We start from the raw sequence: 10,517 nt of genomic DNA on the forward strand, positions 1-10,517 counted from the left end.
ATAAAAAGCCTATATATCTTTATCCTATATTATCTTTAGATTTTATAAGAGGTCAATTCACTCTAATTTTTAAATAAACGGAGCTACACGTGTTCTGCTGAGCGTAAAATTTACTATAAATTCTTAAATAGTGGGTGATTATGATTAGGTAAATTAAAGTATGTAACATTTTAATTGTTTCTTCCATTAGAGCTCAGGTTAGGGTCTTTATTGACTTGGCCCACCCTGCCACAAATGTTTGCGCACGCCTATGAGTGTTATTACTTATTAGTTATTATTTATTACCTATTAAATTTAAAGATAATAACTAATGTGGGTATGTAATGTCCGGATGTGGAATATAATATAATAAATTCTTAGATTGTTTGCATGAAATAAAATATGTTTCTATGAAACCAACGGACCTTTTAAAATAGGTATTTCGTTTTGCGTTATGTTTTGCTTTGCGGTTTATTTTTGATTATCGCATTCCGTTATAATTACGTTTACAAATTTCAATAGTTTTTGTCAAATATAACGTCTGGAAGGCGCAAGCCTTGATTATAAATATTGAAAAAAAAAAGTCATTGGGGATCTTCCCCGTTTGACCACCACTGGACATAGAATATATAAAAATACGTAGGTACAAATGTACAATAACTATACAGGGTGTATCTTATTGTACGCGGGGTTTTTTTCACGATTATGGATCGATGACATAGAATTTCGTTAAAACAAAAAAATACTTGTTTCTTTATTTTTAACAGGCAATTTTTTTTATAACAAATTCAAAATTTTTAAACACGCATGTGTACCAATAGCAAAATCAACTTTATTTTTTCAAATGGTAACTTTACTATAATTTTTAATGGATTCTGGTAAAGCTTTTTTTTTCTGAAAATTTTGGTAGTCAAACTATCATTTTTGGTTCACTAGTTTAATAACTATGGTTCTTTAAAGTTTAGTAAAATATTATGCATTAATTGAAATAATTAATATATGTTTAATTTATAAGAGCTAAATATTTTACCAATATACCTACTTTATTGAAGCATTGATTATAACACGATTATAAAGTAAGTTCTTTATAATCGTGGATTATACATACTTATCAATAATTATAGAAGTTATTATAAATATTGAAAAAAAAGGTCATGGGGGATCTATCCCTTTCATAGTTTCGTCACCCCCATAGGCGTGTGCAGACTTTTGGTTCTGAGGGTGCACACTAAAAATTATGGCCCACAATAATTTTGAAAACAATTATAGATACAGACAAATGTTTTAAAGATATCAAATGCACTAAAAATATTTATTTTATTTTATTATTCATTCTAATAAATATTACATAACAATATATAGATATACAGTCTTATAATGATAATCGACGTTTATAAAAGGAACAACATTTTTGAATTCGTCAATACGTCTTTTATTAATGGACAAGCTTAAAGATGAACATGATATAGAGAAAATTTATCGAAAGGAGATGGAAGAAAAGAGGAATGAAAAATTAGATGAACACAAAAACAAGGTAACTTTAAAGACTTAAGATTTAATAATTATTAAATAATAAATATAATAGATTACTGATTTTATTGGATTCTGTAGGTACAGAATTGAAAAGTTTCTCAGATCAATAATCACACGAAGTGCTTAGAGATCTTAAATTAAAAAATGAACAGTGATAGATTTTCAGAAAGAAATTAATCTCTGTACAGAAAATGCGGTGCTAAAATGGAGCAACGTATATTGAAGTATTGTTACACTAAAACAAATTGAAAATACACAATATTTTCAAAATATATTTTTTAATAATTTAATTTTACTTTTTATGGACATTTTTTTTTTTGTTATAGGTAGGTATAGGTACAACTTTACAAGTTATAACTTATAAGGAATCTTGTATTACATTTAAAATTTTTGCACATTATAGACAAATGTAGACGAACATACACATGGAAAAACATAGGCGCAAATAGACAAATTATTTTGGGGGGACTAAAGCCCCTCCTATAATATTTTCTAAAAATTATATATGCTCAGTACTTTTGACCTGGGGGGACTTGACAGAAATGTGGGGGGACTAAGTCCCCCTAAGCCCCCACCTATTTGCTACAATGTGAAAAAATGGTGGAACTGTGGAAGATAAGTCTATCATTTAAGTTATGGGGTAGGTTTACGAGTAAATTACAACTGTTGGAACTTTTGTGTCGGGGCTAATGATGCTATTGTCCGTTGTAAAAGTAATATTTTAACTCGTCGACACGGGTATTAATATTGCTTTCAAGTATCAAACCTTTGGGTGGAGTGCGAAGCATTTAACGGGATTTTTTAAAAATAATAATGTGCCTACCTCGCGATCACAACGTACCATAGACCTTATACTAAGTATACCTTAGTATAAGGTCTATGCAACGTACGGACCCCGACGCGTAGACGATGGGCGTAATATTACGACCGGCGGCGGCCCGCGATACGGCGCACGACGCCATCTCTTGAGCGTCGCGTACGTTTCAATTTTACCACGACGGCCTCTTAATAGGTCTATGATAATAACTATAGTGCGCCTTATCAGCTTACCATGTTGGGCAGTTATCACGATACAAACACAGATTAAATGAAAATTAATTTAATCTATGGTACAAACTTGTTGAAAAAAAAAAACTGGACATACCTATTTAGTGTTTACTTACGTACGGTATTGCAATAATAATTGAGGTATTGCTGTTTGCTACGTATTTTTTAATTTCATTCGCCGTGAACTACAGTTCCATCGTTCAACCGACGAGGTGACAATCGGTTTTGGATACCCGCGCACGACACGGTCTTCTAATTTCCAGGAATCTTGTCTCGCCCATAGTGATCAACCGGTGCGAACTCAACATTATGTCATCCGCCGTCGGATGCGGTTCTCTGCCGCCTTAGCATAAACGATTGTTCAACGATTTGTGTCAGGTAAGCGGTACGACGTATGGTCGTGAGTTTGGCACCTGATGGGCACACAGGACCATCTATGCTGTTTAGTGGGAGGGTATGAGGTGGGCATATGGCACACAGACATGGAGTGCAGTGGGTAGTTTTGTTTGAACAGATCGTCATTCGTTTGATTTTCGGTTTTTTTCAGTCCACTGTCGTGGGAAAGTCGTCACGGCGAACACGTTGAATTAACGTGCACCGCACGATTGGCCAGGCCCTAGTACGGTACGTGGAGAGCCATGGAGAACGACGTGAGACATGAACTGCAGCCAACTGTTGACGACGACAACAATTGTGGTAATCTACATTTTTTTAACGCCGCACAGACTTATTACCTCTTCGTGTTCATTCTTTTATGTGTTTACACCTATGCACATACATATTATGTATATATATTATATAATATGTATGTATTTTTTTTTTCATATTTGCTAACTACACAACTCTTCCCATGTGTATTATATATTTTGGTTTGTTGCACACTGTGTGTTATTTTTACAATATTTTACTGACACATTTTTTGCACGATCATTCAGGCAATTCAGTGTATACACATTAGTTTAATTTTTCAATACTTACAGGTATTGAACTACAGAATTTCACATTTACACTGAATTACTTGTGTTCATTTTTATGGAGGTTTTATTGTTTTTAATTTAATTTTTTTTTTTTATCAAATAAATGTTATCAATGCTTATGTTGGTGTTGCACGCTCTTTATATCGACAGGTCCGTTGACTTTGGACTTGCTTCTAAAACAAATAGACGAATTGAAATTGGAGAAAAAAGAGTTTGGCTTGCAACGCGCCAAAATGAAGGGGTTTATACTGCAAAAAGAAGGTGACCAGTTATTGCTTTGTTGCTTTATTTTTGTATAATATGTATATATGCCATTAATTTCTCCATTAATTTCATATATAATTGTTTGTAAGATATATTTGTAATGAGTTTAATTATTAGAGGAACTCAAGCGTATGTCAACTCTCTCAGCCGAATTAAAGAGGTTACAAGATGAGTTAGATGAATCACAAAGTCAACATACTGTAACTAAACTTGAAATGGAAGGACGGTTTGAAGAACAAACCCGCAAATATAATGAAGAGATTTCATCATTGCATAAAGTGGTTGCTGGTAATATTTTTAATAAAGTAATTTATTTTTCACTATTTTAAGATTTAATTTTTTAGAAACTTTAGAAGAATCGAGGCGACGTGAAAATGAAACTAAAATATACAAAACAATGAATGAAAAATTGGAAAATGAACTAAAAAATTGTCGCAATCAAATGCTGATTGGCCAGCAGGGAAATAATATACTGAGTGAATCAACACAGCAACAAATACGTAATGTACCTGGTACAGTTCTTTCTGCTATTGCTAGAAAAATGACAAATCTTGCTTCTAGCACTGAATCTGATGATTACAGAAAGGTTAATCATACATGTTTTTTTCAAATAAATTACATAGTTAAATCTTAATTATTTTTTTATCAACTTATTCTAGTCTCAGGATGATGAGGATAATGTGTATAAAGCTCTAGTGGATCCATTAAAAGAAGAAGTTGAAGCATTAAAAGAAAAAATTCGTGAAATGGACACAGATATCAGCTACTATAAAACTAAATTAAATGAATCGAAGGATAATGTTGTTGAAAAGCTGACTGCTTGTAAGTATTTGTAAACCAATAGCAAATACTATAAACGATAAATGATAATATGTGACACTATGTATTAAAAGAGTGACAAACAAATTTTTTTCATTGCTCTCAGAGTTTGTTATTATTCGCCTATATTTTGTTATTTTGTTCATATGATAATAAGGAGTTAAATAAGAAACTATAATATTCTCTCGAAGCTAAAAATGATTTTCTTATTTGTGTTTACTAATGTCCTATATTATTGCTTATAGTATTTGCTAAATTACCCATATGGATTCAAAATTATTTAATACATACAATTTGTTTTCTTAGGTAATTCACAAGAAGAATCGTCAAATTCTTCAGCAACTGGAGATTTTGTCTCCCAAAACACATCAATTGGTATATTAATAATTTATTGTATTGCTGTGAACACCTTATGACTATATTTAATTCCTGTTGTAGATAATAATATGGCAAAATGTGAACAGTGTTCCTTATACAAAGTTCGCATAGAAGAAATGCAAGAAAGAATAAATGAAACGGATAAACGTCTTTTATCAATGGACAAGCTTAAAGATGAACATGATAAAGAGACAATTTATCGAAAGGAGATGGAAGAAAAGTGGAATGAAAAATTAGATGAACACAAAAACAAGGTAACTTTAAAGACTTAAGATTTAATAATTGTTAAATAATAAATATATTAGAATACTGATTTTAATGGATTCTGTAGGTACAAGAATTAAAAAGTTTCTCAGATCAATCACATGAAGTGCTTAGTGATCTCAAACTACAATATGAACAGACAGTGATAGATTTTCAGAAAGAAATTAAACTTTGTACAGAAAATGGTGCTAAAATGAAGCAACGTATATTGAAGTATTGTTACACTAAAACAAATTGAAAATATACAATATTTTATATAATTTTATGGATTGTGTTTGTAGTTTAGAAGAAGAAAATCATAATTTAAAAGAGAAACACATGAAGTTTTCTGTACAATTACAAAATGAAGAGATTAATTTACCCAGTTCAGTAGCGGTTAGTGTTGTTTTTAAGCTAATATGTGGTAATATATTTTCTTTAATCAAATGTGTTATATGTTGGATTCACTTAGGAACTTCAAGAATATTTATTAAAACGTAATGAAGAACTTATATCCATGTCTATAGTAAAAGAATCTATAGAAGAAGAATTTAACAGAATAAAAAATAGTACAGCTATTTCTGAAAGTCAAATACAAGGACTGAATTCAACAGTGATTATGCTTGAGTGCGTATTTTTATTATTTAAAATTATTATAGCATATTATCATTAACTATTTAATGACAATCAATGGTATACATTAAATGTTTTTAATTTTTATTACTTATACAGAGTTCATTGTTTGTGTTTAATATGTATAGAAAAATGGATACATATGTATAACTAAATTACTGAAAAAAAAATTTGTAAAACATTAATAGTTTACTACCAAGCAGTGGCGACGGGTTGCTCCATGTAAATGTGTAAATAATAAATATATAATGACTCTAAGGCCGGGTTGCATAAAGAACAGTCTGTACATTTATTACCGACTCTGTAATTTACCGGCCCTGTAAGGTTTTAATGATTGTGTAAACTATGTATAAACTATGCTAGTGTTGCATAAATAAATATTAAATTATTAATAACCGTGGTTACCAAATATGTTAAACCATAATAAACCATGTTATTTCTTATCATTCTAATAATATTACCGATCTGTAAGTAGTTACAGATGCAAAATCCTATCTGCAGTTTACAGGTCCGATAGCTGATAATTTACAAAGCCGGTAACATTACCGGGTGTTCAAGCAACACCTAATTTTATTTACAGAGCTATTAACGCACTTACAGATCTGTAAGTCATTACAGAACGTTTATGCAACCCGGCCTAATAGTCATGGTTGTGACCAAAGCATTTTACTTTTATAATAAATTAAAATTATTCCATATAAAGCCATAGGTATGAAGAGGTTTATAACACATATAATTAGTTCTCATGTACCAATTAACTGAAAAAAAGTGTGATGTGTATGTAATGCATAATATTACTGCCTCATTCCCCCTTGGAAATTTTCTAGACCCAAGAACCTTCCCTGATTTCATATCATGTTAAAGGAATATATAATAATTTAAAATTAATTTTATAGTTTTTATAAAAACAGCGGTAAAGTATGGCTGAGTCATTATAATGTCTTGTTGCTGGTTCAAACTTTGTACTTCTTCTTTAATCCCCAATCAAATTTCTAGAAAATAAACTACTATGAATCTATATTTGATGAGAAATGGTTGTAGAACAAGTTAAAAACTTAATTAGAAAAAAAGAAGAAAACTTTTTTAAAATATATAGGGTTAGGTAGTATATTTAGGTTAGGAGTTATAATGGAGCACCAAAACATACATCTTTCAACATATTTTCAAACTTTTTAGTTTTTATTTTTACCCTTTTGTCTTTTGGTATACTCATCCATAATACTAATTGCTACATTTAAATGTAATTTTTTCTATAGATTAGGATTACTACTATTTTTGACAAAATGTTATTCATGTTCATTTTATAATTAAGATATTACCGATATTGTTAAATTACTACTTGTACATAAAAAAATACATAAATAAACATTTATTCTGTTCAAATAACAAAACCCAAATAAACAAATTTGTGATAGTTATTATAATTTAGTATTTACCTACAAATAATTTAATTTTGTCTCGTAAAACGTAAAAGTATTAATTTGTAAAATTAAAAATATTAAGTATGGTTTTAAACCAGTTCTTTTTAAATTTCTACTTAATCTAATTTAGATAACAACTTTATAATTTGAAAAAAAAACTTAACAATATATTCTGAATTTGTAGAAAAATAGGTGTTTTTTTTTTTTTTATATAAAGTTGATGGCTTACCATAATATGCGTAGGTATACCAGAAAAATTTAAATTTAAAACTTAAATTTAAATTTTAACGTTTGTTTTGTTACACCTGAAGGCCCTATATCAATTCAAGTTCAACCAGTTGAACATTTAATGGCACTTCTCAAGCCTAAGCTTGATCCACACTATTTATGTGTATTTATATTTAAAAATAATAATAATTAGTTGAATCATTTTTCAGAAAACAATTACTGGAAGAAAGAAGTCGTTTTTCTGAGGAAATAAAAAATACAAATCGATGTGAAAAAGAGCTAACAAGCTGTCGCACTCAATTGGATTCTGTAACTAAAAGAAAGGTAAATAATTTATATCATATTAAATAATCACGTTTATTAAATTTATTATTTCTACTGACTGTCAAAGGTTTATAAAGTATGCACCACATTAAGCTTAATTTTAGAAAAATAACTAATGTCTAATAGATAAATCAAATTTGATTAAAACAAATAATTAATTACTCCCAAATAATATATTAGATTATAATTATATTTGTACAAACATGAAATAAATGCAAATTTCTATTAGGTACTAGTTTTTATGGCAAGCAAAAAAATAATCAAATGCTCAAAACCATTTTGTACAAAAATATTTGAAATTGATTACTTATGATATACTTATGCTTCTTATGGATTACTTATTTGATGATCAAAAGTTGTTTATTTTTTTTGTTATTTAAAGTGCTAGGAGTACATTAATGGAATTTTATTTATTTTTTAGATATTATTAAATACTTGGCACTTAATAAACTAATGATACAATAATGTAAAATGTTGAGGAAATTAATATTGGGTTTTATTTTAGACTGAATTAGAAACTATGGTTTTGGAACAACGAAATAAAATTGTAGCTCTACAATCTGACTTGACCAATAGTGAAGAAGTACAACGTGATTTTGTTCGACTATCCCAGTCACTTCAACAAGAACTGGAACGTATCAGAGAATCTGGCACTTTGGTAATAGAAGAAATGTTAATTATTTTGAAGTTAATCCTAATAAATGTGTAATTTAGGTGCGATGGGAACATGAAGAGGATATTATTGACTGTCGTGATTGTGGAGCTGTATTCTCCGATCCTAAAATCCAAAAGGTATTTCATTTTATTATATGGAAAACTTTTTATGCACTTAAAATACATCACAACACTAAAAACAAGTTTGCTTTGATTTAAACTATGTCATTATCTAAGAAATATGTTATGGGTTTCACACTTCAACATTAATTATTCAATGAGATACAGGGGTTTGAAAATTTGTGTGTGACATCATAGACCTGAAGTCTGAACGGCGACGTATGTTTTACGTATAAAAGTGTCAAGATTATCATAAGACTACACAACAATTTCAATCATTAAAAATATAATTTTTTTTTATGCATCCTTAAGTGTGATTATTTCTTGTGATCATAGTTTTGATATACTTTCCAGTTTTTTTTGTAGTAGATAAATCTATTATAGTAAATTTTATAAAAATTGGTTTAAACAGCAATATACCGAGAGTTGTAAACTCAATAATTTTCCTTAATTGTAACTTATAAGTTATAATATTATGTGTACAATAACAAGATATATTACATTTTAAATCACACCATCGTCTTAATCACATAAATATACTAAGGATAAAGAAAAAAAAAATTCTAAAATATTATCGTAAGACACGTAAGTTATTAAAATCATAGTGTAAACTGTAAATCAAACTACTTTTACACTTAAAACATGGGCAGCTGCTCAGTCGTCAGCTTTATGATGTCACGCCACTCATGTGGCTGTTTATCAACTCTCATTGTCTTGTTGAACAATGATTTTTTTAACTTAGGATTTTTACCAACACGTTTTTCATTATTTTTATTACAATAATATACTACCTAATAAACTTAAAATTAAAAAAAAATTTATCATTATGTCCTTTAGTAATAAGTCTAATTTTTTATTTTGTAGGACCATTGTAGGCATTGTGGCCGAATTTTTTGTCCATCCTGTTTGTCAAGAACAGTAAAAAGCGGACCTAATATGAGGGACTCGCACGTTTGTAGAGTTTGCCACACTTTACTTGTACGGGATTCAGCGCCGTACTTTAGCACTGAACCTCCTCATCAGCCTAACTAAATAAAAATAAAAGGTTCAAAGTTTACCTACACTTGGTGATACTAGAATTTAGTTATAATTTTTTATTTGTTTTAGTTAAACTATAAATATTATATATATATATTTTTTTTTTAAACTTATTCTTTACATTTTATTTCAGTGTTTATAAAAAATGTTGTGGCCTTGTCATTGTGTTATTTTTGTTTAATTTTATGAAACACTTAATTCAACAACCTATTGTTTAAATTATTTAATACTTATTATTAGTATTAATCTAAACCATTATCATTTTCTTCATCTCCTTGATTTCCTTGATCTCCTTGTTCACTGTCATCTTCGGTTAATTCTTCATCTTTCATATGATTATCTATATTATATTTTGAATTATCTGTCTCGGTAGGTAATTAAATCATTGTTTCAACATCTTTTTTATCATCAAACATATTTGATATTTTTGTACCTACTGCAGTTCCCTAAACATAAAATAGGTAATAAAGAAAAATATATTTATTAATAATTGTATTCATTAATTAAATACAGTTATAGTTATTACTTATTACTTATTAGTTATTACTATCCACTGATTTTGCATCAGTAATACAATGAAATAATTTTAACTTTTGATAACATGGGAAACAAAATTATGTTTGTATTAAGCACAAATTGTGGTCACTTTCCATTGAATTTAGTTCTACCAAAATAATATGTGATGTACCTGTATTTAAAATAAGTATCTAATAATGAAGGATGCTACTATTGCAACTCCTGTTGCTTGTTGAGCAATTTCTCCTACAACTCCTACTCTTTTTGGCTGATTGGGTAAAGTCGCAGGTTCTTTATTGGTTGGTGCAGGTAATGTGGGGTTTGTATCAAGTTTAGATCGCAC

General features: G+C 29.1%; 1 protein-coding gene across 3 annotated transcripts; it reads left to right on the forward strand.

Moving 5' to 3' along the window:
- Positions 1-2,605: 2,605 nt before the first annotated feature.
- LOC100165445 (early endosome antigen 1) lies at positions 2,606-9,864 on the forward strand. 3 transcript variants are annotated; one of them, XM_016804020.2, is made up of 15 exons: positions 2,606-2,937; positions 3,107-3,255; positions 3,687-3,797; positions 3,918-4,088; positions 4,154-4,386; positions 4,460-4,622; positions 4,926-4,994; positions 5,058-5,251; positions 5,329-5,474; positions 5,543-5,636; positions 5,713-5,867; positions 7,732-7,846; positions 8,352-8,504; positions 8,561-8,638; positions 9,485-9,864. In XM_016804020.2, exons 2-15 carry the CDS (start codon positions 3,198-3,200, stop codon positions 9,650-9,652), a joined length of 1,908 nt encoding a protein of 635 aa, XP_016659509.1. In that variant the 5' UTR covers positions 2,606-2,937; positions 3,107-3,197; the 3' UTR covers positions 9,653-9,864. The 3 variants fall into 3 exon arrangements, with proteins under 3 accessions (XP_016659509.1, XP_001942655.2, XP_008182629.1); XM_001942620.5 differs by having other exon boundaries at positions 2,607-2,937; positions 4,145-4,386; XM_008184407.3 differs by lacking the exon at positions 3,687-3,797 and having other exon boundaries at positions 2,607-2,937; positions 4,145-4,386.
- The last annotated feature ends 653 nt before the right edge of the window (positions 9,865-10,517 follow it).

The sequence above is a fragment of the Acyrthosiphon pisum genome, chromosome A1, assembly GCF_005508785.2.
Source record: "Acyrthosiphon pisum isolate AL4f chromosome A1, pea_aphid_22Mar2018_4r6ur, whole genome shotgun sequence".
NCBI lineage: Eukaryota > Metazoa > Arthropoda > Insecta > Hemiptera > Aphididae > Acyrthosiphon > Acyrthosiphon pisum.